Genomic DNA, 27,738 nt, shown 5'->3' with positions numbered 1-27,738 from the left:
CGGCGTTGACCGGTCACGGCAGCTATTGGCTCGTAAACGGACCAGAAAATTATCTACCTTCCATAAAATGACATCACTTCACCATGGCATGCGCACGGAACGACCTCCGGCGGCCATATATTCTGCCGACAATGCTAGAAAACAACTCAACGAATCCAACTAAAAAGCCACGGAATTCCTGAAAATCGATCACCCACCACGGGGAACACATCGGCTACTCTCTTGCCAAGTCGGACGACATCAATTTGTGCATCGAAACGGTGTTTTCAAGATGATCTCACAATAACGAAACGACACGCTTTTCCGCGCCTGACAACCATAGAAGAATGTTAGCGTCAAAGTTCAGGGTAACGGGCAGGACGGTGCGGGCTGACAAAAACAGCAAATGCGCAATAGAAGTCATAATTTGGCTGCGCGACCGTAACAAAAGGACATGTTGGAGCAACAAAAGAACGAAAAACAAAATCTTATGATAGGCAAAATACACATAACTGGGCCATCCGTCAGCGGACAGGAATCTCGACCACGACCTTCTAGAAACAACAGCAACATACCGCACGATGTGTGAATATCTACTATCCATACCCATTACCAAGACGCTGTCAGAGCAGCAGATAACGATAATAATAGATAATAATATTCCATGTCGCAGCAGCTAGAGTCGACATGAAATGAGTGGTAAAATTCATTCGCATAAACATTGTTAGTAGCACTTCTGACTCGGAACTCATAAAATCGAAGGCACCCCATTTCTCGGCAGTTCACACAGCAAGCGTGCAGTGGAATACGTGTACAAGTCGGCAGTGTAGTCTTACAGTCGAATAGTCGTTTGAACGTAACCGCCAAAACATAGGACTTGTCTTTAACAACGGCAAGAAATTAAGGAAAACGACAGCTAATACCAGCCAGCCTTATTACGCAGACAGAAGTCTTGAAAATTCGCTTCGACCATCATTCAACACACGCTGGAAGCTTGCAAGCGCTAACTATCGCTTTTATAGTACAGAGCTATTCGTTTTCCAGATCAAAATAATCGTCCTTTTCTCCGCCGCTCTCGTACGTTGACGAGTCCGTCGTTCCGATCGTATCCAAATCAACCGAATTCCTCTTATTCCTTTTCCTCGGCGTCGCGACCTGTGACAAGATACGGACACCGTGTCAAGCTGTCGACCTCTGCCCTGCGCAATTTCGCGATTATTGCACGCTCACATTGATAGCAAAAGCTGGCGGAGCAGAGTCACGAAAAATAAATTCAATTTAATTCGATTTATTGCTAAAATTTTCATCGTTTCAATACACCACAAGACCGCGATACAATGAAAGATTGGAAGGTGTCGAAACGACTTGGAGTAGTCTTCGAAATCAGATACCCACCTGACCTAAGCGATGTAAAAAACGAGGCATACACATTCCACACTGAATGAAACGTAAACTAAGATAATATATAAGGGCGAGTGACAAAAAAAGGTGTCATGTGCGGTAAGCCGAGATCGATATGTCAGGTCGTGGTCATGTAAACTAGAGGATTAACTAGTATTTATTCAGTAGAAATTCTTTGTATTTCGACATGAATGTGGACATGCTCGATGACTGTCAGATAGCCGGCGAGATACTGTTCCACAAATCAGGTCCGGCATATTTGATAGACCGATGATCCTGTTTGTCTACCATATGGTAGTTGGACGATGTGGACGCGCTTGTGCACTGTTGATACCGAGGTAAAGTAGTTATTGAAGCTATCGGGACAGTGGCTGCAGTGGAACTGATACATAAACTCGGCAATTTCTAGTTTCCGTATATCTTTCGTGTTTAGGACACAGAATCTTTTGAGCAGTGATTTGTTGGACACACATCCGTCACATTCTGGGCCCTTTGGGGCCCTGGCTATAATATGGAAGACCTAATGTTGTAGTTTTTGGCAGTGGCTTCAGTGCGCTAACACTGGCAGCCCCCCAACAGATGATGCCATATTGTAGCTTTGATTGGAAAAATGATTAAAAGAGTATGAGGAGCCAGACTGGCATGTAGTCTTCAAGGCTATAGAACAGTGGTACCCAACCGGTGGGGAATTTAATGGTTTCTGGTGGGGAATAGACCCATTTGTTAAACCAGTGGTCTCAACTTGGGGGGCGTGAAAGCATCTGAAGGGGGGCGCAAAGAAGCGGTCAACTGAAAAAAAATTTTCGCGCGATTAACCTCTAATTCACGTGTTTTTCTCTATATATAAACCGATTTTCATATTTTTGAATTCTCTCATCAATAGTCATAACCTTTCATGCCATCAAACAATCTGTTGCGGTTAGCATCCCCGTTGGATTTTGTGATATGACGATAAGGGGGGCGTGAAATTTTTCACTATCATAGAGAGGGGCGTGTTTAAAAAAAGGTTGAGAACCACTGTGTTAAACACCATATACAGGACCGCCTACATATTTACGGTTACACGTAGGCAATTACCTTTTTCAATTAACTGCTCTGGAATGTATGTATCGGAAATAATATGGCGTGATGTTCACAGTCACTCATTTAACCCTGGATAACCAATGACGGCATCACAAACGCATCCGGCATGACCAGTCTGACGTGATATAACGCTTTCGCTAAATTTTGAGGGTTACCGCTATCGCCTTATCGGTTCACAATACGTTATGTTGCATTGAAAGGCGATTGCCTTGCGTACTGGTGTGGCTGTGTGTCTTGAATCTTTTCTCTGCCCAAGTTTGCCGTGAGAATTTTATAACTTTTCTAGTGTGCCACACGCTGGTCTAAGCCGACAGACCACGTACCTTCGACGATTTGGCGAGACGCACCCCACCTTTCGCCATCTTCTTACCCAGCTGCAGAATCACCCTGTCCGTCTCTTTCCTGCAACAAAGAAAAGCAACTACAAAACAGCACGTCGAAACACCAAAGCACTTCGACTCCATACTTGGCGGCTTGTTCGTTCCCCGATTCCGCCGGCTGATACCAGATCTCCTTCAACGCCGCGGGGGTCTTGTCGTAGTGCGACGCCTGCGCGTCCGGCTGCCCCGTCGGCGTCTTAAACCACGCGGGCGTCGTGCAGTCCGTCTCCAGCCACGGCGGTCTCGAATTAGGCGTCACCGGGACGAAGCCGTCATCTTCGCACATCGCCGTGAAAAAGGGGTCGTTGGAGCGCTAAAAAAAATGATATGGAATACTTTCGCGTACTGCTAAACCAGTGGTTCTAATCCAGTGCTTCTTGCAACTCTTGATTGCCCTATAAATATGCCGCAAAAACATGATAGCTGACAGTTGTTGTCGTTTCTACGAATAGTTATTGTCAATTCCTGTATATGAATGCTAAAATGAGGGATATCAGTTATGTCTAAAGCCGCCGAGGCCGCTTCTGAAAACCGGGAAACAGAATTCTTGCAGACTAGCGTCAAACGTAGGGATGAATACCCGTCAAACAAGGATATATCTTAAGTTCTGCTGGTCATAGACCTTTATATATAGTCCCTGTGAAGAGTAAATTTCGAAACAATTTTACTAACATCAAAATAACAGCTCATAGTCAAGTATAACGTTCAATAAGTTCGATATTACTCGGCATATAATCCTGATGCAGTAAGTGCTGGAATGTAAGAAGAGCTATCACATAACAACATAATAGTATGTTGTAGTAATGATATGCATTTTCAGTTTATTTCAATGTATAGCGCTCGCCAATCTGCATCCATGAATGCTAAAACCGATATAGAATCTATAGAAGTCTATGTGCATGCTTTTGAATTAGCTGGACGGTGAGATCCAGAGGTAGGCTAGCTACTTTAAGCTTTTGTTATCATAAGTACTCTGAAGTCTGAAATGCGGCTTCGACATCCAAAAAGGTTTGGGAACCACTGTTCTAAACCTTTGACAACCTGGGGAACTGTGAAGTTTTACCCCTTACAGAAATACCTTCACGTTGTAAATACGAAGCACGACAGGGCGGAAGGTCCAATTCAAATTCAAAACCAAACCTCACATCTTCAACTTGCCCGTGGAAGATATCCTGTTTCGGTAGATTGGACCTGGTCGTGGCATCTCCGAGATACTGTCGCAATTCTTCCCGATGCTTCAACGTGCCTCTTCTCGCAGTCACGGGCGCGGGCTTCGCGCTATCTAGTTCCAACGAGCGAAGTTAACGCGCCGTACGCTTAAAGAGTTCGGTTTGAATTAGCCACCTGGTTTTTTCTCTTTGCGTTTCGACTGCATGTCTTTGAAGACCTTCTTGCATTTCGCCGGTGACACTTTCAAACACGCGCCTATCTCGTCCCAAGTAAGGTATTGATACACCATTCTGGAAGTGGTGCAATCAGTAAAAGGTGTCCCATGGCAGACAGTTCTGCCTTATTTAACAAGAATTCCCATGAAATTTTCAAGAGACTCATGGACGACTGGACGTGCACAACTTCATTATAGGCTACAATTGAATATTTTTCAATTGCCATCAAAATACAACACATTTTGCAGCGATATGATCCTTTGGAGTTCCCATTGATCTTCTAGACTAGTGCCCACCAACCCGTGTGCACGACCAGCACAAGGGTTCATCGTACTAAAGTCAAGCTAAAGTAGCAGGGGTCGTGAAGGTGCTGACCTTTTTTAGTAATCAGCTTACCGATTTTAATATACATACATTCTGTCGTGCGTGAATCATATTACTGTGCTGACAAAGTTAGCGTAGAAAATCACAGCGGACAGGGCACACGAGTCAAGTGTGTACCGTGCCAAAAACTCAAATGGAAGCACTGATTGTGCAGAAAGGATATTTGTCCCGCATTAGTTCAGGTTATAGATAAGAACATATTCGGCTGGTGTATTCAATTTGTTGTGTGTGATTGTGATAAGAATTTTGTATCGATAATTTGCTCGGTTGTATTATCGATGGGAATTTGTATAATGACAAAAACGTACTTCGTCCGAAAAGAAGTGTGTTTGACTTACAGCCAAAGCATACTCAGCAGACAGTGCTGTACGATTGTGAAACTCGGCTTTAAAATTCTGACGGCACAACGATAACCAAAGAATTACAAACAAAATAACAAAAGGGATAAACAGGACGCGAACCCCAGCGTCAAAGATGCCTACTCACTTCCGAAGGCGTCCCTTCCGGTGAGAGTTCCAAAAGTCTTTTTGCGGAGTCGTGACGATGGTTTCGGAGCTCTCATCGCTGTCTTTTCTCTGTCTGGCCTTTCTCTTTTTCGTAACTCTTCTTGCCGGCTTCTCGGTGGGCGCAGATTCTTCGGCTTTCGCGTTTGTTTTACGCTTTTTGCGCGAAGAAACCGTCTTCCGACTGGCTGCGCCTTGCGTCAACACCTCCGATTCGACGATTGCTTCGTTGTATCCAGAACCGTCATTCTGCTGTGTCTTTTTAGCTCTAGATTTAGGAGCTCGTGTGGTGGAAGCTTTTATTTTCTGATTTGGTCTCGCGGCCACGGTAGGCAAGACGGATTCATCGATTGCTCCACTATCGCAACGACCTTTTTTCTGTGACTTCTTAGGTCTAGATTCTCTTTTCTGACTTGGTTTCACAGCAGGCACTTCGGATTCGACGGTCGCTTCAATATTATCAGAACCACCTTCTTGCCGCGTCTTCTTAGCTCTAGATTTAGCTCTTGCGGCGGGAGCTTTTTCCTTCCGACTTGATTTCGTGGATGAGGCAGGTGCTTCAGGCGTCTTTTTCGATTTAGACCTAGATTTGAGGGTCGTCGCGATGGCCGCCTTCCCTTCCCGACATGATTTCGCGGCCGCGGCAGATTTCTGACTCTCACAGTGAGCATCTTCACCCGCGATTCCTACAGAAACAATGCCAACAGACCGGCTTCAGTCACAAAATACCCTGTAAATAACGGCAACGTGCGCAACGCACGAAAAAAGGCACTGCCTCCGTGTCTAGCATCATCAAGGCATCATAACCAGTGGTCGGATTCGGCATGTTCGAACCGACGACCATTACCGGTTACTGTGACAGAACCGGCTGAACAATTTGATTTTTGGTCCAGCCGACAAAGAATTTGAATCCCACCACTGATCAGAACAAGAGCACGTACGATTATTATCGGTTCTTCAATAATATCAAGTCGATACCACACTTATATTAGAAATATTGGTATCGGCAATTAGATTCAGAAAATATCGGCAATTTTGATCACAACTACTAAAATTTGGGACTGCTAGACTGTGAATATTGGTGTGGCTCGGTATTTCTTATTTATTTCGTGTACAAGTACAGGAATAGTTGCAAAGCTGTTCAAATGAATGCTTTCAAGTTTTGGAAATGCGCCTTAAACTAGATGCCATATCTTTTGAATGCGGGTTGAATATAACAGGGCTGTCGGTGAAGGTGCTGCTTATCATCGATTATATCAGTATTAGTTCAAAATGCCGATATCAGTCGTGCTTTAACCATGGCTACCACGCACATAGGACGAATTAATTGAGTTTTGGTCATTGGCATCATTCTCTCTCCCCTGGCTATGCAGCCGAACAGATAACCCAACTATTTAATCGCTAGCGATAGCCAGAATTTTTCTGCAATTCGCAGCCCCCGTCAAGCATACCTCTATCGGACTTGTCTTCCGCGGTCAGACTGATGTTCCCGACGACAAGACCTTCATAATGTCTTTCCTGCAACGGGGATAGCAGCACGGAGCACTTTTGCGACCGAACGGAACCGCTCCCATCTGCAAGTCGATAACATTCATTAATCAGAGCTGGGCAAAATCAAGTGCCCGAGTGATAGGATTCTGCATCAAGTATTAGGTTCGACTCGACTATCACTAATTATGACGCATTTTGGATGATAGGGAAAGTTGAAATACGTTCCTTCAAAGAAAATAATGCCGTAATACATCACATTAGAGACAATTTAGGCATTCATTCAACCTTAACTATTTCGTTGCACTTAGCGACCGTAGCGCGAGTTGATCGCGACTTCGCAGAAATGGCGTTCGCACTAACGTGTGTAGCTTTGCGCTATGTTTTAGACGCTGAAATATGGGGAGTGGGGAGCAAATCACAAACAAATTTCGGCACGCTATTGATGGCTGAATATGTATGCATAAACTAATACAGTGGTTCCAACGAATTTTGAGAAAAAGGGAACGAAAATAACAAAGAGTGCAACAGGGTGGCCACGGTTACCTTGGTCAGCAGCCTTTGCCCGAGATTTCGAGCTGCCACCAGTTGATGGTTTTCGGCTTCTTTTTTGCGCCTTTTTCGTTGCGCCGGACGAACGGTCTGCCGATATCTCTTCAGATTCAGAGCCAGAATTCTCGGCGGTTTTGGGTTCCGCGAACAGCGTTTTCGACGACAGTCCGCCGGTCTCTCGTCTTGCTTTTTTCTTAGCCGCGGCCTTGCCAGCGCTGTTCTGGTCCACGGGGATAGGCTGACAATACTGACGGGGTTTCCTTACCGCCCTGCCGCTTCTGGTGGTTTGCTTCGCGATTGTAACGTCACGCGAACGCACTTGTCTTGTTGGGTACCTATGACACGGTGTTGGTGTCTCCGAGACCTTCGAAATCGACAAGCCAGTTTAAACACAGGCAAGGATTTCAAAGGGGTACTGAAAGCATTAAAGAGGCACTGCGCTCTAAATGTATCTAGGGCTGGCCACAATGACCATAGTCGAGAAATGAGAGGTGATTTTTTCAGAGTACTGAATCATTAAAGGTGCACTGCACTCTAAAAATGATTTGCTCTCCAATTTAAAGTACAGATCGAAAAATATTTCTGGCCACAGCCATTTTCTTCAGAAAGCCACCGCAATGAATTAATTTATCAACGAGAATTATAGGTTTGATAATATTTTCCAAAGTAGAAAGCCGCAAGTGACCAATTGGCTGCCTTGCAGTACACAAACACGTATCACAAATTTCGTGCAAACGCTTAGTAACTCATTTTCAAATGCTGAAAATGATTTCAGTTTGAAAATATTGCTGTCCTTGTTGAAAATGATCTATTCTCCATCACTGTTCCTCATTAGCCGATACGGCTTCGGCAATGCTAAGCATTCCATGGATGAAGAATTAGCAGATATTAATGGGCATATTGTCTCGACGTGCAATGGCCCAGACATCGCCAAACTGTGGGTCATATTTAAACTAGATATTGAATTGATACGTCCAGCGACCGCTACAAAATTTAATTGCAGAATGAGCAGGTAGCATATTCTCACCTCAGGACTATCGACCGTGGTAGCGGGTCTTGGCTTTCGCCTGCCCTTGCCCCGTTTCTTGTTATTCGTACTGGCAAAATGATCAAATTGCACTTCCACGACCAGAGGCGATGACGTGTCTTTCCTAGGAAGGAACGCGACAACTGAATGTTGGCAGTCATTAGATCAAGTCCGCACAAAAAATTACGTTGTAGAGCTCGTCGTGGCAATATCGTCTTGATCTAAGGCCGTGTTATCCTCAGACAAACAAGTAGATTCATTCGCTATCCCGGCGACCTTCTTCTTTCTTTTAGGATCGCCTGAAAAAAGGTAAGCAATGAAAAACCTATCGTGTACCAATCAGGCTTGTTCAAAATGAACATGTTTAACAAATTTCACCGGCTACTCGATGGAATTGTTAGGTTACTCAAAAAACGCCGCATACCAATTTTGGCTCAATTCCAACCGGTGGGAACGTAGTTACTGTGGTGGAAAATTTTGGATTTATTTGATAAATATAAACATAACATTTTTTCAAATTTTACTGCCCATCCCATGAAATTGTTAGTTTGTCTGAAAAAACGACACGCAACAAATTTGGCTCAATTCCAGCCCGTAGAACCGAAGTTATCAGAGTACGAAATTTTGCAATTGGAAAAAATATTATTTACGGTGGCCAAATTATTTCATTATTTATTATAGATCTACCCACCAAAAATACTATGATTGGAAATCCTCAATATCAACAGGGTTGTAATGATTCGAGTCGAGACTCGGCTCACGATTTTTTGGTGACTGGAATGCATAAAATAACTTGACTCGAGTCAATTTGTGTATTGACTCGACTTGTGCTTGAGCCAATGAGCATGACTCGAACAAAGTCATACGAGTCGAGACTAGGACGGCTAAGACATACATTTCATTGCAACTTCGGAGAATAGTAAAGTGCCCGCATTATTGGTATTTCGTCTATCATTCCTGATACTTGAAACTGTTAGGACTAGGAAAAGTATTTACGACATTATGGATGTGAGCCATTCTATATCACTCGAGCCGAGTTTAAAAGGCTGGGTTAAGCCGGATTGAACTAAAAATTGAACAGTGGGCGCAATGTCTTGGACTCGAACTCAAGTCACAACACCATGACGATGGCGGACTTGACCAGGTGGTGAATTGAAAATGACTCGACTTGACTCAAGTCAAAACTATAAAAGTGAGATTGACTTGTGGCTCGGAGCCTTGCGACTTGGTTACGACCCTGATTTTCAAACATCAATAACTTCGCTTGATAAGTGGTGCGAGTAGACAAAATCTACTTGATGTAGTAGAAGTACTACTTCGTTTTCATTACTGACCTCCTCCGTTTACGCCGTCCTTAGCTTTTTTTGCACGCTTGGGTCTTCCGACCGAATCTGGTACTTCCGCGACTGACGTCGACACTCCAGCATTCACTGTGTCAGACAAGGTTTCACGAAAACAAAAAAAAGATGCCGAGCGTTTGCTACTTACTGTTATCACGCTCGAGACCGTTGCTCTGTTCGACTGTAGTCTTCTCTACCGAGGTCGATGGAGTGCTCGTGCTCTTACGTTTTCGCTCGGTCTTACCGCTCCGTGAATCTGATGTTTCGGCGGGTGGTGACTTATCTGTCGAAATCTTTTCGTCAGTTCCTTCGAACCGGGTACGTTTGGACGAAATTGTGAACATTCGAATCGCGACCAAACTTATGCTATCTGAGAAACCGCTAGGAATATTTAGGTCGGGAAATGTGCGGTGAATCTGTCGACCTATCATTAAGGAAACAAGCAAGATATGTACACAAAAAATGACGATATTGACTAGAACTGAGTGGTTCTCAACCTGTGGTCCATGAAAGGGCAATGTGGAAATGACAACTATTAAACTATATTATTCTCATTCATAACATCTCTCCTTATTTTGTCTCATTGTCAGCGCTCACCACAGGTCACAATAGCCACACTGACGATATCAACGCTTATAATAGCACTCATCTGGTGACCTCTTTTTTCATTCTTGACCTTCACAAATTTCGCTGTTGCGGGTCCATGCAACAACCCAAAAAATTCAATTTGAGACCGAGAACATTGTTCTGCGTTAAATTTGAGTTTACTAAAGTATTGACGGTTTGTGGTGTACTTTTGATTCTCTGAATCCAAAACTGTTATCTATCACTTTTCTTCAATCAGGTCCAGTTTTTTTTTTGCAAATTTCATTTGAATTTTCGAAAATTGCAGCTTACAGCATTATGCAATTAAGATTTGTGATGTCATAAAAAGGATTTTGCAATAAAGTTTTGACGAAATAGTTCAGAAAATATTTTAATTATGATGAAGACCATTCCCTATAGTATACTGTAAAGATGTTTCAGGATTAATATCAGCTTTGGTCATAGTCTACAGCAGGGGTCACCAACCTGGTGCCCGCGGGCACCAGGTAGCCCGCGAGGACCAGATGAGTGGCCCGCGAGCCTGTTCTAAAAATAGATCGAACAGCAGCATTTGCCAATATTCGTCAGATTATCACCAGTGAGCTTTTAAATATATAAATTGAGTGATTTAGCTATTGTTGTTTAAATCACACTATAACAGGTGACTTAGAAATGACAATAGGCTACATATATATAAACACTTAAAATGATGATATCAAATATCCCCAATTACAATTACTAATATACCAACATGTAGTAGAATAACAAGATATCGAAGACGTAGAATAGGCCTACGGCGTACTGCCCATACAGGCGATATGACGGCATGCCATCCACGGTCTTCTTGAAATGGTGGGGGGTTCCGTTATGGTAGCTAGACGTCCCGGACAATGCCAAAGTAGTAAACAACATTACTATCCGGTAGCAAATGGCGATGACGTAGGCCTACTAGCAGATGCAGTATGCACAATGTGTATTGCATCTTTTGACACAGCTTGTCTCTCTTACACTCAACGCAATTTATAGTAACATGCTTCTAACTTTCTGTAATCGATACTGCTGTCAGGTATAATGAAATCTGTCATGTCTGGATGCTGAACAGTTAGATATTGAAATTGTACCACTGCAAAATCACCTCCACCTCAAAAGCCCACAAGGCTGCAGGAAACTTTTGGTGCCTTGTTGACACGGAAAAGTACAGTGGTGAATGCGCATTGCGCAGCAGCTATGAAGGTCACAAGCGTATTTGGTTCAACTTATCGTTGTTGCCTTTGCGGACACGACATTCATCAAATAACAAACACAGAACCCGCCTCACGAATGCACATCTGGAACACTCACTCAGAGTTGCATTGTAAGTTACATACCAGAGTACAGCGCACTAGTTGACAGCATGCAATGCCAGGCCTCCCACTGACTGGTTTAGTAACAGACAACACGATGTCCAGTCTAACGTGTGACGAGATTTATTTTAAAATCTGAGCTTACAGTTGTTATATAATTTACATAAACACGGTGCGGAGGAATTCGTGATTTCTTAAAAAGTCTTAGTGGTTAGCTGGTTGAAATGAGATGTTTTGATTCAAAAGAATCTCTTAGAAGTCTTACCGCTATGTGATACCTGCCCAATGCTATGAATATCAAAGCGGAAATTGTGTCTGACACAGGTAAACGGCGGGAGTAAATGGTAGCCCATCGCTTCAATCAGTACCCCAAAGTAGCCCTTGCTTGCAAAAAGGTTGGTGACCCCTGGTCTACAGTTTGAAGTTTGAAGGCAGTATTACTACATAATGACATGATGGTTCTGTTGCTGTTGGACAATTGGACATTCTGTGAAGCTCACTGAATGCTATGAAGACATGCAATTCCTCTTGAAACCTCTTGAGTATAGCCATCACAAATTAAAATATTTGGTGACTTGAAAATGATTTCGATACTTCTTCACAGGGTCACAGGCTGGTTACACCAAACAGCCATTTTTTCTGTCTGTGGAACTCGAGTGCCGATGATCACCACTACACACAAATTAGCTGGCCACACAGAACAAGTTTTAAAAATGTCAAATATGTGAACTTCGTTGATCCACAAAATATTTTTCCCACCTCTCCACATTAAACTTGTTCGCATAAAAAAACTATACCTGGGCACTTGATAAAGATGGCCTGATCTTCAAGTTCTTACCAATTAACTTTCCCCTTATCTCTGAAGTGAAGCTACGACCAGAGGAGCCTTTGATAGGCCATAGATCTGTGACCTGATCAAGGACAAAAGTTTCACTGCACATATGGGTACAGTAGAAAAAAGACCACGGACAGCTTTTCCAGTAGTAATATAAACTTTCCTGGAAAGCATAGAAGCCCTAATCGCGAAGCACAGGTCAAAGAGGTGCTTGAAAGCTTTCAATACCTTGGAGCCCTGTCTGTGCAAATGCACTTGCTGAGTTCTCATTAGGATTACTTTCCGGTCAACTGTAGTGATTACAGAGAAGAACAAGGAGAGAGATTCCACCAAGACCATCGCCAAGGATACAGGGACGTAAACATGTTTGCGGATTACCGTTGGTGCTTAAAGAGAGACCCGCACATAACTCCGAACATGGAAGAGAGTCTTTGAAGCAACATTCATTGACAGCATAAATCATTTGTATCTTATATTGTTGTTGTATTTATCGTCGTAATATCAGTATCAGTTTCTTATTTGATCATGTTCCGCACAGCGCTTTCTTTGTTAAGCTATTTTGAACACTTTGTTTTCATTTCACACTTCAAACATTGATGTTGGCAAGGATTTCGCATTTAAAACGCATTTGTGGCGTTTAGTGTTTACGTATCTATAGTGTAACATATTAACTTCTAACTTATGTTAGGTTAGGCATGAGTACCATTGAACAAAATAATGATTTCTTGGTTAGTTATAGGTGCCTTTATTTCAACTGTGTTATTCTATTTTAGTAGCATTTAAAAAGGCTGTCATTGCAAAACCTTGAATTCAAATAAAAATACCATCTTGCAATAATTGACAACATGCAGGACCAATTAAGCCGCCACAGAACTTGGTTTCTTTGTGTACAGTAATGACCAAAAGCTGGCATGATTGAATAAGTCATGAAGAAAAAACTTGACCTGATTGAAAAAAACTGGATGGTTTTTGAGTTCAGCGCAAGAAATTGATATAAAGGCAGTTAAAACATCTGGGTAATTCCAGCCCAAATCAACAGAATTATTTTCAAAAGATAACCCTATGGTCATGGATTTTCTTCAAATCGCACACAAAGGGAGACATTGATCGTCTGATCAGAAAAAACTTGATTTTATCAAAATCGGACAAGCCTTCGAGATTTTATCGCAATAAGAAAAATACCACTTTTTGCGTTCGTTGAACCATGTCAAAATGGCTTTTCTGAACAACTTATTTCGCAGTTATGTTTACATATAATGGGCTGGAGTTTTCGCGGGTGAATCAATGTTTTTGTGACCTCTGTTAACTGAACTTTAAATGTAAATAATAATTTGCTGGATATTCCAAAAGGTTATGGGTCAAATGAGCAGTGACAGTTGAACCCCCCAAGAAATCAGTCATGCGTGACACAATTTTCTGGGTCGAATTGTGATAAAAGGTATACTCCAAATTTATTGAGCAAGGTATCATATGAAAGCTGAGAATAAATACAATGCAGTAAAAGGAATCCCAATAGTGATTTCAAGGATATAAGCAGTTTAATAGCCTGAAAACTATGATCATGCTATTTCCCCTGTGTCTAAAGGTATTTTGGGTGGTATAATTTATACAGCTGCTTGGTTTTTGATAGGTTACGACCATTACTTGATTAAGTATATGTATTAGCTAGCACTATCCATTTCATTGCATGGTACAAGTGATATCAGACATTTAATCATACTATTATTCAGTCAAAAATACGAATACAGAGACAGCCGACTGAGTGCCTAGTTCTATACTTCACATTACATTTCACTCTGACATCTCTGAGTAACTAATATACATAGACAGTCATGGTAAAATGATCAGTAAAAGGACAACCTTTGTGCTACACTCTGATTACCAGGCACTGTTTATGACCTAGTACAGTGGTTCTCAACCTTTTTGTCTTCGCGGACCCCTTTTGGCCGTCACGGACCCGGGGACCATCTCAAGTTTTAGTACAAATTTATCTCAATAATCCTGCAACAGTAATCCGTCTTGTGCAAATAACAATTGTACGCTAGTGATAAACACCAACAAAATGACTTGTCCTGAAAACAACATTTTACTATATGTAGAAATTGGGTAGACTTTTATCATTTCAAAGCAAAGTCTGCAGCTGCATTTCTTGAAATACGTGGTCGTGTCTTGAAAATCCGTGCCTTTGATTTGATAAAAAGATAGGAGTTGGCGGAGGTAATATAATTATGTGTAATGCTTCCGACAATACCTTTCGGTATATAATCGCAGCATATATGGCACCAAAGGAAAAAATGGATTTCGTGACGAGGTTTAAATTTTAAACGACTCTTCAATAATTTGCTGCCTGACAACCTCAACTCCAAAATGTTTCGAAACCTGATTGATGTCAACCTGATTAACCCCCCCCCCCCCCCGAAAATGCTTCGCGGACCCCCGGTTGAGAACCACTTACCTATAAGTAGTTGAAGTATTGTTGTCATCACAACATTTGGGGATATTCTCAAAAATATTTTCTCAAGCAGAGAACTGTTCATACACTTACAAAGAATAACTCCTATGGAACCAAATCTTATGTGCCTAGTGTAGTTATCAAAATTATATTTTTCAACCATATTATCGCCTCAACAATCGGTCAAATCTCATACAGGTAAATTACATAGCATACTGGTAGAGCAATCATTCACTCATTTGGCCAGTCAACACTTGCAAAACATCAAAATTTGGAAATTGATTTCACAGAATTGTGAAAACGCCCAACGAGCAAGTTTACTCAAATCTGTTCACAGATTCTCAATAAAATTCTTCCGGGAACAGCTACATTTCCTGTACAACACCAGGGTTGTTACCATGTCACAAGCTTCCGAATCACTAGTCACTCTCACTTTTATAGTTTTGACTCAAGTCGAGTCATTTTCAATTCCCACCGTGTCAAGTAGCCCGAGTTTCAAGTCAGTGAGTAGAGGGATGATGACTCGAGTCCGACTTATCAATCCGGTTTAACCTATTTTTCCCAACTCTGCTAAAGTGACATAAAATGGCACGGATTCATAATATTGTAATTTTCCTCAGTCCTAACATTTTCTGGCCCTATTTTCCAAGTATCAAGACTGATAGACGAAATATCAATAATGTGGTGAATTTACGATTCTTCAAAGTTACAATGAATTGTCTTTCTTGGCCGTCCTAGTCTCGAGTCATGAATAATGACTCGAATACAAGTCGAGTCAATACACAAATTGACTTGAGTCAGGTCATTTTAAACGTTTAAAAAAAATGACTCGAGTCAAGTTCAGTGACTATAGTCATTACAACCCTTTACAGCACTTCCGTTGTTACACGAATTCTTAGCTTATCACTTGCAGGTACGTTGATATTTTTTGTTAATTTGAATAGATCACAAGATTCCAGTTGCAGTTTTGTAGCTTTGTGATGATATAAAGTGGTTTGTAGTTGATGCTTGTCTCTGTTGATCAAGCTTATACTATAAAAAGTATTGCTACAAATTAAATAGTATATTCATATTGAAATGAACCCGAATATTTTCGGCTGACACTCGTCAGGGGTAATCGTCAGCAACTAGTAGAGAATTGGAAAGAACATTGTATATCAACAATCGTATCACAAAATATGACGTCACCAGCATGAAATTTCGAATGAGAGAGCGTTCAATGTACTATTTTTAGGTGATACACGAACTCCTTTTGTTGACAGAGTTTTGGTTGGTGTATTTTGATAAAAGTTGATTCCAAGGCACACAAATGGAATTGTGAACGGCCTCGACCTACGATTCGAAATCGGTCGTCTCGATAATTATTCGCACAAATCGGATTGCAACAGCGTTGATATCGTCAGTGTGGCTATTGTGACCTGTGGTGAGCGCTGACAATGAGACAAAATAAGGAGAGATGTTATGAATGAGAATAATATAGTTTAATAGTTGTCATTTCCACATTGCCCTTTCATGGACCACAGGTTGAGAACCACTCAGTTCTAGTCAATATCGTCATTTTTTGTGTACATATCTTGCTTGTTTCCTTAATGATAGGTCGACAGATTCACCGCACATTTCCCGACCTAAATATTCCTAGCGGTTTCTCAGATAGCATAAGTTTGGTCGCGATTCGAATGTTCACAATTTCGTCCAAACGTACCCGGTTCGAAGGAACTGACGAAAAGATTTCGACAGATAAGTCACCACCCGCCGAAACATCAGATTCACGGAGCGGTAAGACCGAGCGAAAACGTAAGAGCACGAGCACTCCATCGACCTCGGTAGAGAAGACTACAGTCGAACAGAGCAACGGTCTCGAGCGTGATAACAGTAAGTAGCAAACGCTCGGCATCTTTTTTTTGTTTTCGTGAAACCTTGTCTGACACAGTGAATGCTGGAGTGTCGACGTCAGTCGCGGAAGTACCAGATTCGGTCGGAAGACCCAAGCGTGCAAAAAAAGCTAAGGACGGCGTAAACGGAGGAGGTCAGTAATGAAAACGAAGTAGTACTTCTACTACATCAAGTAGATTTTGTCTACTCGCACCACTTATCAAGCGAAGTTATTGATGTTTGAAAATCAGGGTCGTAACCAAGTCGCAAGGCTCCGAGCCACAAGTCAATCTCACTTTTATAGTTTTGACTTGAGTCAAGTCGAGTCATTTTCAATTCACCACCTGGTCAAGTCCGCCATCGTCATGGTGTTGTGACTTGAGTTCGAGTCCAAGACATTGCGCCCACTGTTCAATTTTTAGTTCAATCCGGCTTAACCCAGCCTTTTAAACTCGGCTCGAGTGATATAGAATGGCTCACATCCATAATGTCGTAAATACTTTTCCTAGTCCTAACAGTTTCAAGTATCAGGAATGATAGACGAAATACCAATAATGCGGGCACTTTACTATTCTCCGAAGTTGCAATGAAATGTATGTCTTAGCCGTCCTAGTCTCGACTCGTATGACTTTGTTCGAGTCATGCTCATTGGCTCAAGCACAAGTCGAGTCAATACACAAATTGACTCGAGTCAAGTTATTTTATGCATTCCAGTCACCAAAAAATCGTGAGCCGAGTCTCGACTCGAATCATTACAACCCTGTTGATATTGAGGATTTCCAATCATAGTATTTTTGGTGGGTAGATCTATAATAAATAATGAAATAATTTGGCCACCGTAAATAATATTTTTTCCAATTGCAAAATTTCGTACTCTGATAACTTCGGTTCTACGGGCTGGAATTGAGCCAAATTTGTTGCGTGTCGTTTTTTCAGACAAACTAACAATTTCATGGGATGGGCAGTAAAATTTGAAAAAATGTTATGTTTATATTTATCAAATAAATCCAAAATTTTCCACCACAGTAACTACGTTCCCACCGGTTGGAATTGAGCCAAAATTGGTATGCGGCGTTTTTTGAGTAACCTAACAATTCCATCGAGTAGCCGGTGAAATTTGTTAAACATGTTCATTTTGAACAAGCCTGATTGGTACACGATAGGTTTTTCATTGCTTACCTTTTTTCAGGCGATCCTAAAAGAAAGAAGAAGGTCGCCGGGATAGCGAATGAATCTACTTGTTTGTCTGAGGATAACACGGCCTTAGATCAAGACGATATTGCCACGACGAGCTCTACAACGTAATTTTTTGTGCGGACTTGATCTAATGACTGCCAACATTCAGTTGTCGCGTTCCTTCCTAGGAAAGACACGTCATCGCCTCTGGTCGTGGAAGTGCAATTTGATCATTTTGCCAGTACGAATAACAAGAAACGGGGCAAGGGCAGGCGAAAGCCAAGACCCGCTACCACGGTCGATAGTCCTGAGGTGAGAATATGCTACCTGCTCATTCTGCAATTAAATTTTGTAGCGGTCGCTGGACGTATCAATTCAATATCTAGTTTAAATATGACCCACAGTTTGGCGATGTCTGGGCCATTGCACGTCGAGACAATATGCCCATTAATATCTGCTAATTCTTCATCCATGGAATGCTTAGCATTGCCGAAGCCGTATCGGCTAATGAGGAACAGTGATGGAGAATAGATCATTTTCAACAAGGACAGCAATATTTTCAAACTGAAATCATTTTCAGCATTTGAAAATGAGTTACTAAGCGTTTGCACGAAATTTGTGATACGTGTTTGTGTACTGCAAGGCAGCCAATTGGTCACTTGCGGCTTTCTACTTTGGAAAATATTATCAAACCTATAATTCTCGTTGATAAATTAATTCATTGCGGTGGCTTTCTGAAGAAAATGGCTGTGGCCAGAAATATTTTTCGATCTGTACTTTAAATTGGAGAGCAAATCATTTTTAGAGTGCAGTGCACCTTTAATGATTCAGTACTCTGAAAAAATCACCTCTCATTTCTCGACTATGGTCATTGTGGCCAGCCCTAGATACATTTAGAGCGCAGTGCCTCTTTAATGCTTTCAGTACCCCTTTGAAATCCTTGCCTGTGTTTAAACTGGCTTGTCGATTTCGAAGGTCTCGGAGACACCAACACCGTGTCATAGGTACCCAACAAGACAAGTGCGTTCGCGTGACGTTACAATCGCGAAGCAAACCACCAGAAGCGGCAGGGCGGTAAGGAAACCCCGTCAGTATTGTCAGCCTATCCCCGTGGACCAGAACAGCGCTGGCAAGGCCGCGGCTAAGAAAAAAGCAAGACGAGAGACCGGCGGACTGTCGTCGAAAACGCTGTTCGCGGAACCCAAAACCGCCGAGAATTCTGGCTCTGAATCTGAAGAGATATCGGCAGACCGTTCGTCCGGCGCAACGAAAAAGGCGCAAAAAAGAAGCCGAAAACCATCAACTGGTGGCAGCTCGAAATCTCGGGCAAAGGCTGCTGACCAAGGTAACCGTGGCCACCCTGTTGCACTCTTTGTTATTTTCGTTCCCTTTTTCTCAAAATTCGTTGGAACCACTGTATTAGTTTATGCATACATATTCAGCCATCAATAGCGTGCCGAAATTTGTTTGTGATTTGCTCCCCACTCCCCATATTTCAGCGTCTAAAACATAGCGCAAAGCTACACACGTTAGTGCGAACGCCATTTCTGCGAAGTCGCGATCAACTCGCGCTACGGTCGCTAAGTGCAACGAAATAGTTAAGGTTGAATGAATGCCTAAATTGTCTCTAATGTGATGTATTACGGCATTATTTTCTTTGAAGGAACGTATTTCAACTTTCCCTATCATCCAAAATGCGTCATAATTAGTGATAGTCGAGTCGAACCTAATACTTGATGCAGAATCCTATCACTCGGGCACTTGATTTTGCCCAGCTCTGATTAATGAATGTTATCGACTTGCAGATGGGAGCGGTTCCGTTCGGTCGCAAAAGTGCTCCGTGCTGCTATCCCCGTTGCAGGAAAGACATTATGAAGGTCTTGTCGTCGGGAACATCAGTCTGACCGCGGAAGACAAGTCCGATAGAGGTATGCTTGACGGGGGCTGCGAATTGCAGAAAAATTCTGGCTATCGCTAGCGATTAAATAGTTGGGTTATCTGTTCGGCTGCATAGCCAGGGGAGAGAGAATGATGCCAATGACCAAAACTCAATTAATTCGTCCTATGTGCGTGGTAGCCATGGTTAAAGCACGACTGATATCGGCATTTTGAACTAATACTGATATAATCGATGATAAGCAGCACCTTCACCGACAGCCCTGTTATATTCAACCCGCATTCAAAAGATATGGCATCTAGTTTAAGGCGCATTTCCAAAACTTGAAAGCATTCATTTGAACAGCTTTGCAACTATTCCTGTACTTGTACACGAAATAAATAAGAAATACCGAGCCACACCAATATTCACAGTCTAGCAGTCCCAAATTTTAGTAGTTGTGATCAAAATTGCCGATATTTTCTGAATCTAATTGCCGATACCAATATTTCTAATATAAGTGTGGTATCGACTTGATATTATTGAAGAACCGATAATAATCGTACGTGCTCTTGTTCTGATCAGTGGTGGGATTCAAATTCTTTGTCGGCTGGACCAAAAATCAAATTGTTCAGCCGGTTCTGTCACAGTAACCGGTAATGGTCGTCGGTTCGAACATGCCGAATCCGACCACTGGTTATGATGCCTTGATGATGCTAGACACGGAGGCAGTGCCTTTTTTCGTGCGTTGCGCACGTTGCCGTTATTTACAGGGTATTTTGTGACTGAAGCCGGTCTGTTGGCATTGTTTCTGTAGGAATCGCGGGTGAAGATGCTCACTGTGAGAGTCAGAAATCTGCCGCGGCCGCGAAATCATGTCGGGAAGGGAAGGCGGCCATCGCGACGACCCTCAAATCTAGGTCTAAATCGAAAAAGACGCCTGAAGCACCTGCCTCATCCACGAAATCAAGTCGGAAGGAAAAAGCTCCCGCCGCAAGAGCTAAATCTAGAGCTAAGAAGACGCGGCAAGAAGGTGGTTCTGATAATATTGAAGCGACCGTCGAATCCGAAGTGCCTGCTGTGAAACCAAGTCAGAAAAGAGAATCTAGACCTAAGAAGTCACAGAAAAAAGGTCGTTGCGATAGTGGAGCAATCGATGAATCCGTCTTGCCTACCGTGGCCGCGAGACCAAATCAGAAAATAAAAGCTTCCACCACACCACACCATTCGGATTTGTGCGAATAATTATCGAGACGACCGATTTCGAATCGTAGGTCGAGGCCGTTCACAATTCCATTTGTGTGCCTTGGAATCAACTTTTATCAAAATACACCAACCAAAACTCTGTCAACAAAAGGAGTTCGTGTATCACCTAAAAATAGTACATTGAACGCTCTCTCATTCGAAATTTCATGCTGGTGACGTCATATTTTGTGATACGATTGTTGATATACAATGTTCTTTCCAATTCTCTACTAGTTGCTGACGATTACCCCTGACGAGTGTCAGCCGAAAATATTCGGGTTCATTTCAATATGAATATACTATTTAATTGTATATTGAAGTTCTGTACCTCCAAGAAGCTATTGCTACAAATGTAACCCTGACATACTTCTGTACTACATTTCTAGTCAGAATGCCTACACAGCAAAAGTTTAAAATATGTAATGATATAGTTCTCATTGAAAAGTTCACATAAGCATTCCATCCTTATGCCGGGTCAGAGTCGTCAAATCCCATGTTTTTAAATCACAGATGTGACATTGAGCTTTCAAGTTTGCAAGATAAATCTTTGCCACTTACAAAGAATAACTCCCATGAAACCAAATCATATGTGCCTAGTGTAGTTATTAAAATTATATTTTTCAACCATGCACAGCTGCTATACCGCCAGACTGTTTGAAGATTTCATTTATAGAAATGATGGTATGTAGCTAAATAATCTATGCACGACTCACTTTATATTCCTGCTTTTTATATTTCATATTTTAGTAAGCCCTGCCCCAAGCTGTTTAATATGCTTAATGAAGCATTAATCAATCATACATGTCAAGAATGTGTATAAAATATATAACCAAAAATACCTTTGGACACATGGAAAATACCTGAATATAGTTTTCTTGCTATAAGGCAGCTTAGATCCTTGAAATCACTAGTGGCATTGCTTTTATTGGACAGTGCTCATTCTTAGCTTTCATATGACACCTTACTCAATAAATTTGAAGTATACCTTTTTTCACAATTCAGCCTGGAAAAATTCATCACGCATGACTGATTTTACTTCTGCCTCACCTTTAGCCCCCCTTTTAACCCCAAGCGGATAGGTTATTATCATAATAAAAATATTCAAAATGAGTGTTAGGCTATGTACTTTCTGAAAATGTACTCCATTCAAAGCCATAGAAAAAGACTAATTTACATTAAAATTTTAAAGTTCATGTTCCAAAAATCATACCTTTTCACGGTTGACTGAGCACAAAAAGTGCTCTTTTTCAAATCCCCATAAATTCTAAACCGCTGAATGGATTTTCGCAAAATAACTTTTGTTCAGTTTGAAATATGTCTACGTTGCTGGGGAATTGCATTTAATGTTTATTTTGAAACACGTGGTTATCTGCATCAGTTGATTTGGGCTGGAATTACCCATCTTTGACCTTTGAAAATTAATTGTCAAAAACAGCAGTGTAATAGGTTAAGAACTCCTCGACTAAAAAACGGCAAATGGAACGCAGATTTGGTGCGTACTGCGTTACAGACAATAGCCTATATGAGTTGACTAAAAAAAGGTAAACTCTGACTGCTCATACATGGGATTCATGTCGAAAAAATATACCTTTTTTAGTCAATTCACTAGGGGTCGGAGTGGGGTGCCGGTCAGAGTTTAGTTGTATAAAATTTCTGTTTATATGTCCTCTTTTTCGGTTCCGAAAATACGGACGGCGAGAATTTGCGTAGAGCTTGATAAGGGGGCGATGAGTCGAAAAAGGTTGGGAATCGCTGGTATAGACGATGTCCTTTCAGCTGTATTTAACAATTTCTCTCTCCACAATTCTTTGCATTCATACGTAAAATGAGCCAGTATTTTATTTATTTCAACGGAAAAGTTTCGACACAATGTCGGACCACTCATCGACTCTTTTGTGTCGAGTCGGCAATTGAACGTACTAGAACTCTGTTTGGATAGTTCTAGTTCTAGATTTGATTTTCATATTGTCCCAAAGCAACAACAAATCTCTCACTGTTTTTCTCAACGGAATCATTCTTTTGGGCATCCAAGAATGCATCTGTCGGCGGAGTAGGTGGTAATATCGCTGAAATAGAATGGGTAACATTATATTCAAGGGGTGATCAATGACCAGTGAACAATCCAAACATTACCTTGGTTCGGTCCAAGAGTGTCTGCACCTTTTCCCTTCTTTTTGGTAGTCTGAGATTTCGGGACCAATTTCGGTTTCGTAACGTTTGACAGTAGTGAATGTGGCCTTAATAATGAAATCAATACATTGAAGCATTACCAGATTTAAAAAAATACCACAAATGACTCAGAAGTCAAAACAAATGAGCAAATGTTTGGAATGCTGAGCGTTGATTGTTTTTTGATCAACTATGATCAATCTTGGCGAATGGGAGTTGTTCAATAACATGGATTTCCTCTCGTGAATGGGGCCCTAATAATGAAATCAATACATTGAAGCGGTTACAGATAAAAAATACCACAAATGACTCAGAAGTCAAAACAAATGAGCAAATCTTTGGAATGCTGAGCATTGATTGTTTTTTGATCAACTATGATCAAAGCTTGGCGAATGGGAGTTGTTTAATAACATGGATTTCCTCTGGGCGACCCTGGCTTCCAACTTCAAATGAAATATCAAATCACATTTGAGTCAGCATTCCATTATAATCTTCCATACTGGAATATCATGAAGATAATTTATGGCCATTGAGTTTGGGCAATGGATCACTTTGATAGCTTGATGCATGAACCATACTTATGACTGGAGACGTTTCTCCGTTATTTCTACTTGTTTAGAGTAGGCTTTCAATACTTGCACTGCTTACTTGAGTGGGATTGATTTCAGAATACTTTTGGCTTCCACTTAACAGCTTTCAGGCAAAACTAGGCTTGAAATACTCGCTCCGTTACTCGATTGAAAACCGCTTCTTCTACTGTACTTGCGTCAAAATTTACAGTACCTCTACTATCTAATCCCAACATTTACTGATAGGCTCTTCGGAGGCGATTATTTGAATTTTGAGTCGGCTCAAGAACAGCATAAACGAACAACAACTCAATTCCCGGGTGTCGAGTCTGGGAGCTTAAATCAAATCATTCCAGACGAAAGCAGACTTGGGAAACTGGATAATTCTAATTAGAGTGAAATGCCGATTATCTAATTGTATTCTAATTTGCAAAATGTTCTCATTTTCCAATTACAGTTCTAATCTAATATATGGTTTTCCTAAAAATTCTGCAGGAGAAATGTACAAAGCAAAACGTGCCAAGCTGACAGTACAGACATTTGCCATTACCATGCCTAAATGAATGGCCTCTCATTTGATGTGAAGTGAGCTTGATTCTATCACGCAAATTCGGTAATTCCAATTCTAATTTGGAAATAACTGAAAATGGCTATAATTCTAACTCTGATCTAATTTGGAAATGGCTGTAGATAAAATTATAATTTTAGTCCGATTTCTAAAAAAAATGGGAGCCTATAGTCCTAATTCGAATCTAATTTGGAATAGCTGAAAATCTTCAGGTTGTCCATATGCCCATCTCGGAAAGAAGGCTTGAATATAATCATTGCCATTGCCGTTGGGTAATCGACCAAATTATGGTGTTTCAGACATACCTTCCCGGCGGCAGGAATTGCAGACGGTAACTCTTCCAGTCTGCTGGGAAGCCCTTCACAAACTTCTGCGCTACGTCAACTGGAACACCAGCATCAAGAGAGGCTTTCACAAACATGTCCCCGACAAGCTCATACGAGCTTCCGGAAACGGTAAATACAGTCTTACCAGACGAAGAGACGCGGTTAATACCGCTTGTCCGGTAAAGATGCTTCGTGCCGTCTGTGTCACTGTAAGGCAGCATGAAAAAAAGGGCCGTACAGACAAAGAAGAAGGGGGTATCCTACCAGACGTTTCCCTCCAGAAAGATATGCTTCTCATACCGGATCACTGCCCAATCCTGAATCCGGTGATGCAAAGGAAATGCCTGTAGAAGCGATTGGCAAATTAGGCGATGCTGACACTCGAGTAGCTTGTCCACGTGTTGGCATACTTGCTCTAATACGACACATGGGCATGGGCTGATGGGCCGTATCATCACCACCGAGATGCTGAATCACTAGCGCGACACGGCATTAGAAAGGATGAGGACACTGCGTTGAGGAGTTCATTTCTCACCCATGATTAGGAAGACAATGTGAATTTGATAACTGCATTGATAAGGCGATGCTACCATGTCGGTATTCTGCTCTGGTGAATGCGATATGTTGGCTACAGCCGCTACACCGAATCTGCAGGTGATATTGGTTGCTGACAGGTGGTTTTTAATTGGAATCATACAAACTTCACCTCGAACCTAGCTGAGTAGATCTGTGGTGTAATTTTGCAAAGCAAGAGCGAAAGCGAGGTAGAAATTCAACCACGGTGTGACTGAACGTGGTCATATTTTGTGATACGATTGTTGATATACAACGTTCTTTCCATTTCTAAACTAGTTGCTGACGATTACCTCTGACGAGTGTCAGCCGAAAATATTCGGGTTCATTTCAATATGAATATACTATACAATTCTACTTACAAGTGAAAAGAGATGAGATGCATATGAGTATTTTAGTTAGGCTTTCCAGCGACAAACTTGATAGCTTTATACTTCTCTTTCACCTTAGTAGAATGACCAATTAGTACAGGAGCAAATATATTTACATTGTGCAAAAGTACAATTTTTAGGCTTGATCAACTGCTTTTTCAGCAAACAGAGTTCTCGCATCAGGTCATGTTAATATTGATGGAATAACTGAGAACGATATGAGTGTTCATCATAGATAGTCATTTATTTATGCGCAGTATAAAAAGTAAACATATATAAGATTTACTTTCTACCAAGTGAAATATTCAAGGGTAAATACAGTAATTTTAAACTTTTTAGGGGTATAAATATCTTCTTTTCTAGAGCCAATCTGGTAAAACTAATGTGATATTCGTAATCAGCAACCTTGAAAAGCAATCGAGAGCCGTGATTTCGTAATTACTAGTCTTCTCTTCGTTCTATGGTCGTTGTCACGCTCACTCTACGGCAGCTACTTTCAAACGCATTTAGCTAAATCGTAACGACTTTCCTGTGAGCTTATTTCAGTCTCAATGACGTTTTTTATCAATAATCCATAGAATGAGAAAGGGATATGCATCATTTTTGAGATCTTCCAAATTATGGACAACCCTAGTACGACGTGATTGCCAATACTTCTCACCTCATCAACATCTGTTCCTTCCTCAAGAGCAGTTCTTGTGCTTTTTTTACACTGGAACTTGTTATAAGCCTTTTCATTCGGTTCCAGTGGTTTATTCCAAACTCGCTCGAACTCATCTTCAAGAAGGGGATTGGAATCTACATTTTCTTTTCCAGCGGTCTGGACACAATCTGGTTTCTTGCGTTGGGGTCCATCAAAGGTGTCACACTCATAGGAATCATTGCTGGGTTTAGCAGAACCGACCTTGGCACAGGTGGATAATTTCTCCACTATACGGTACTCGGCGAATCCTTCTTGAATATTACGCGACCCCGTCTTTGCTTGATTTGATTTAGCATTATAACATTTCCTTTGACCATCCTTGGTTCGCTCCATAATCTTTCCTCTTTCGCTTAATGGCAACTTGATAGACTTCTATTATTACATTAACATACCATGGCAGGGTTTGATCTCATGCAAACCGACTTTTTTATATATAAGCAAGGATTTTCTACAAATTGAGGAAAGTTATGAATCAACGAGTTGGTGAATTCAAAAGTTTCTAAATCATTGCAAACAGAGCTAAGATCGGTATCATGGGGAACACTGGCTCTCTCCGATCGTAAAACGAAGAAGCGCCTATGCAAGCCACCTGGCATAGACGTTGCATACAGGCAAGAAGGGGTAACATGACAAGGTCTAAACGTTTACACCTACAGATTGCTGTGTTATAATCCGTCTAGGCAGAGTTTGGTTAGTGCTACTCATAAACTCCTGACATGTTTCATGCCTTTCATACTGATAAGAGACCAGGCATGATTTTTGACATCAAGGGGTAAAAGAGGCGCGTCTAGGGGGCACAGTGAAGCGGAGACACCAAAAGCATGCACCCACAAACAGGCCACATACCGTATGCATCTTCAGTACAAGTTTGAAGTGAAGGCGTTAAGGGGCAGATGAGCAGAGACCTTGACACGTAGCAACGTACACATACAGGAGTTCTTTTACGAACTTACACCGTATGGTGACACGCTGACCCTGACACCAACTACTTGCCTACTGGCTACTTACCGTTATATCATGATATAGAATTCAAGAATTGGACAACACGCCTCAAACAAATATTTCGTACCAGGTCATGTTAATATTGATAGAATAACTGAGAACGACATGAGGGTTCTTCATAGTCAAGTATCTATTTATGCGTAGTATAAAAGTAGAAAAAATATTCGATTTTTTTCCAATCAAGCAAAATATCCAAGGGTATAAATACAGTAATATCTTTACAAACCGGCTAAGGTAAATGAACATCAGATAAAGTGACCCGCGACCTAATAATTCGATTCATCGGACGTTAGAAACCACTATATGCTTATACTGTAATCTTGTTTCGAACAACCTCAAATACCTCTTAAACAAGAACACTATAAACAGCACTTGTTTTAGGGTCTAACGTGCTAAAAACAATTGATTGTGATTGTTCAGGATAGTCGAAAGTGCAAAAAATTGTGCCAACGCGTCAAACGAAAAATTTGGGTGCCAACAACATGAAAATGTGCATAAATTCCGAAATTCAGCTCCAAACTTTGGCAAGTAAGTGAAACCGCTGTACCGCG

At 41.4% G+C, this 27,738-nt stretch overlaps 2 protein-coding genes across 3 annotated transcripts; one reads left to right on the top strand and one right to left on the bottom strand.

Annotated features, from left to right (window-relative positions):
- Positions 1-201: 201 nt before the first annotated feature.
- Positions 202-26,669, bottom strand: LOC145441767 (uncharacterized). Of its 2 annotated transcripts, XM_080319707.1 has the most exons (18): positions 26,144-26,669; positions 24,803-24,882; positions 24,684-24,745; positions 24,518-24,596; positions 23,040-23,143; positions 22,901-22,972; positions 9,671-9,805; positions 9,517-9,612; positions 8,370-8,481; positions 8,183-8,306; positions 7,150-7,519; positions 6,567-6,689; positions 5,099-5,801; positions 4,188-4,303; positions 3,989-4,125; positions 2,930-3,156; positions 2,787-2,865; positions 202-1,134 (listed from the first exon to the last, which is right to left on the bottom strand). In XM_080319707.1, exons 1-18 carry the CDS (start codon positions 26,516-26,518, stop codon positions 1,009-1,011), a joined length of 3,120 nt encoding a protein of 1,039 aa, XP_080175833.1. In that variant the 5' UTR covers positions 26,519-26,669; the 3' UTR covers positions 202-1,008. The 2 variants fall into 2 exon arrangements, with proteins under 2 accessions (XP_080175833.1, XP_080175832.1); XM_080319706.1 differs by having other exon boundaries at positions 24,518-24,745.
- On the top strand, positions 16,178-20,906 carry LOC145441815 (uncharacterized). Its single transcript, XM_080319752.1, has 7 exons — positions 16,178-16,609; positions 16,668-16,763; positions 17,799-17,910; positions 17,974-18,097; positions 18,761-19,130; positions 19,591-19,713; positions 20,479-20,906. The coding sequence occupies exons 1-7, from the start codon at positions 16,327-16,329 to the stop codon at positions 20,904-20,906; spliced, it is 1,536 nt and encodes a 511-aa protein (XP_080175878.1). The 5' UTR covers positions 16,178-16,326.
- Positions 26,670-27,738: the final 1,069 nt, after the last annotated feature.

The sequence above is a fragment of the Botryllus schlosseri genome, chromosome 6, assembly GCF_051294905.1.
Source record: "Botryllus schlosseri isolate E-star chromosome 6, Bs_hap1, whole genome shotgun sequence".
In the NCBI taxonomy this organism is placed as follows: Eukaryota; Metazoa; Chordata; class Ascidiacea; order Stolidobranchia; family Styelidae; genus Botryllus; species Botryllus schlosseri.
This window is presented reverse-complemented; position numbering and strand designations above follow the sequence as displayed.

Bases quoted from the DNA above. Each gene is read 5' to 3' on its own strand.
- LOC145441815 (XM_080319752.1), top strand. From the start codon at position 16,327: ATGATAGGTCGACAGATTCACCGCACATTTCCCGACCTAAATATTCCT. The intron at 17,911-17,973 runs GTAATTTTTTGT...GTTCCTTCCTAG, and splicing joins GCCACGACGAGCTCTACAAC to GAAAGACACGTCATCGCCTC. The intron at 19,131-19,590 runs GTAACCGTGGCC...ATCGACTTGCAG, and splicing joins GGCAAAGGCTGCTGACCAAG to ATGGGAGCGGTTCCGTTCGG.
- LOC145441767 (XM_080319706.1), bottom strand. From the start codon at position 26,518: ATGGAGCGAACCAAGGATGGTCAAAGGAAATGTTATAATGCTAAATCA. The intron at 24,883-26,143 runs GTGAGAAGTATT...TCGCTTCTACAG, and splicing joins AAGGAACAGATGTTGATGAG to GCATTTCCTTTGCATCACCG. The intron at 1,135-2,786 runs GTACGTGGTCTG...ATCTTGTCACAG, and splicing joins GTCTCGCCAAATCGTCGAAG to GTCGCGACGCCGAGGAAAAG.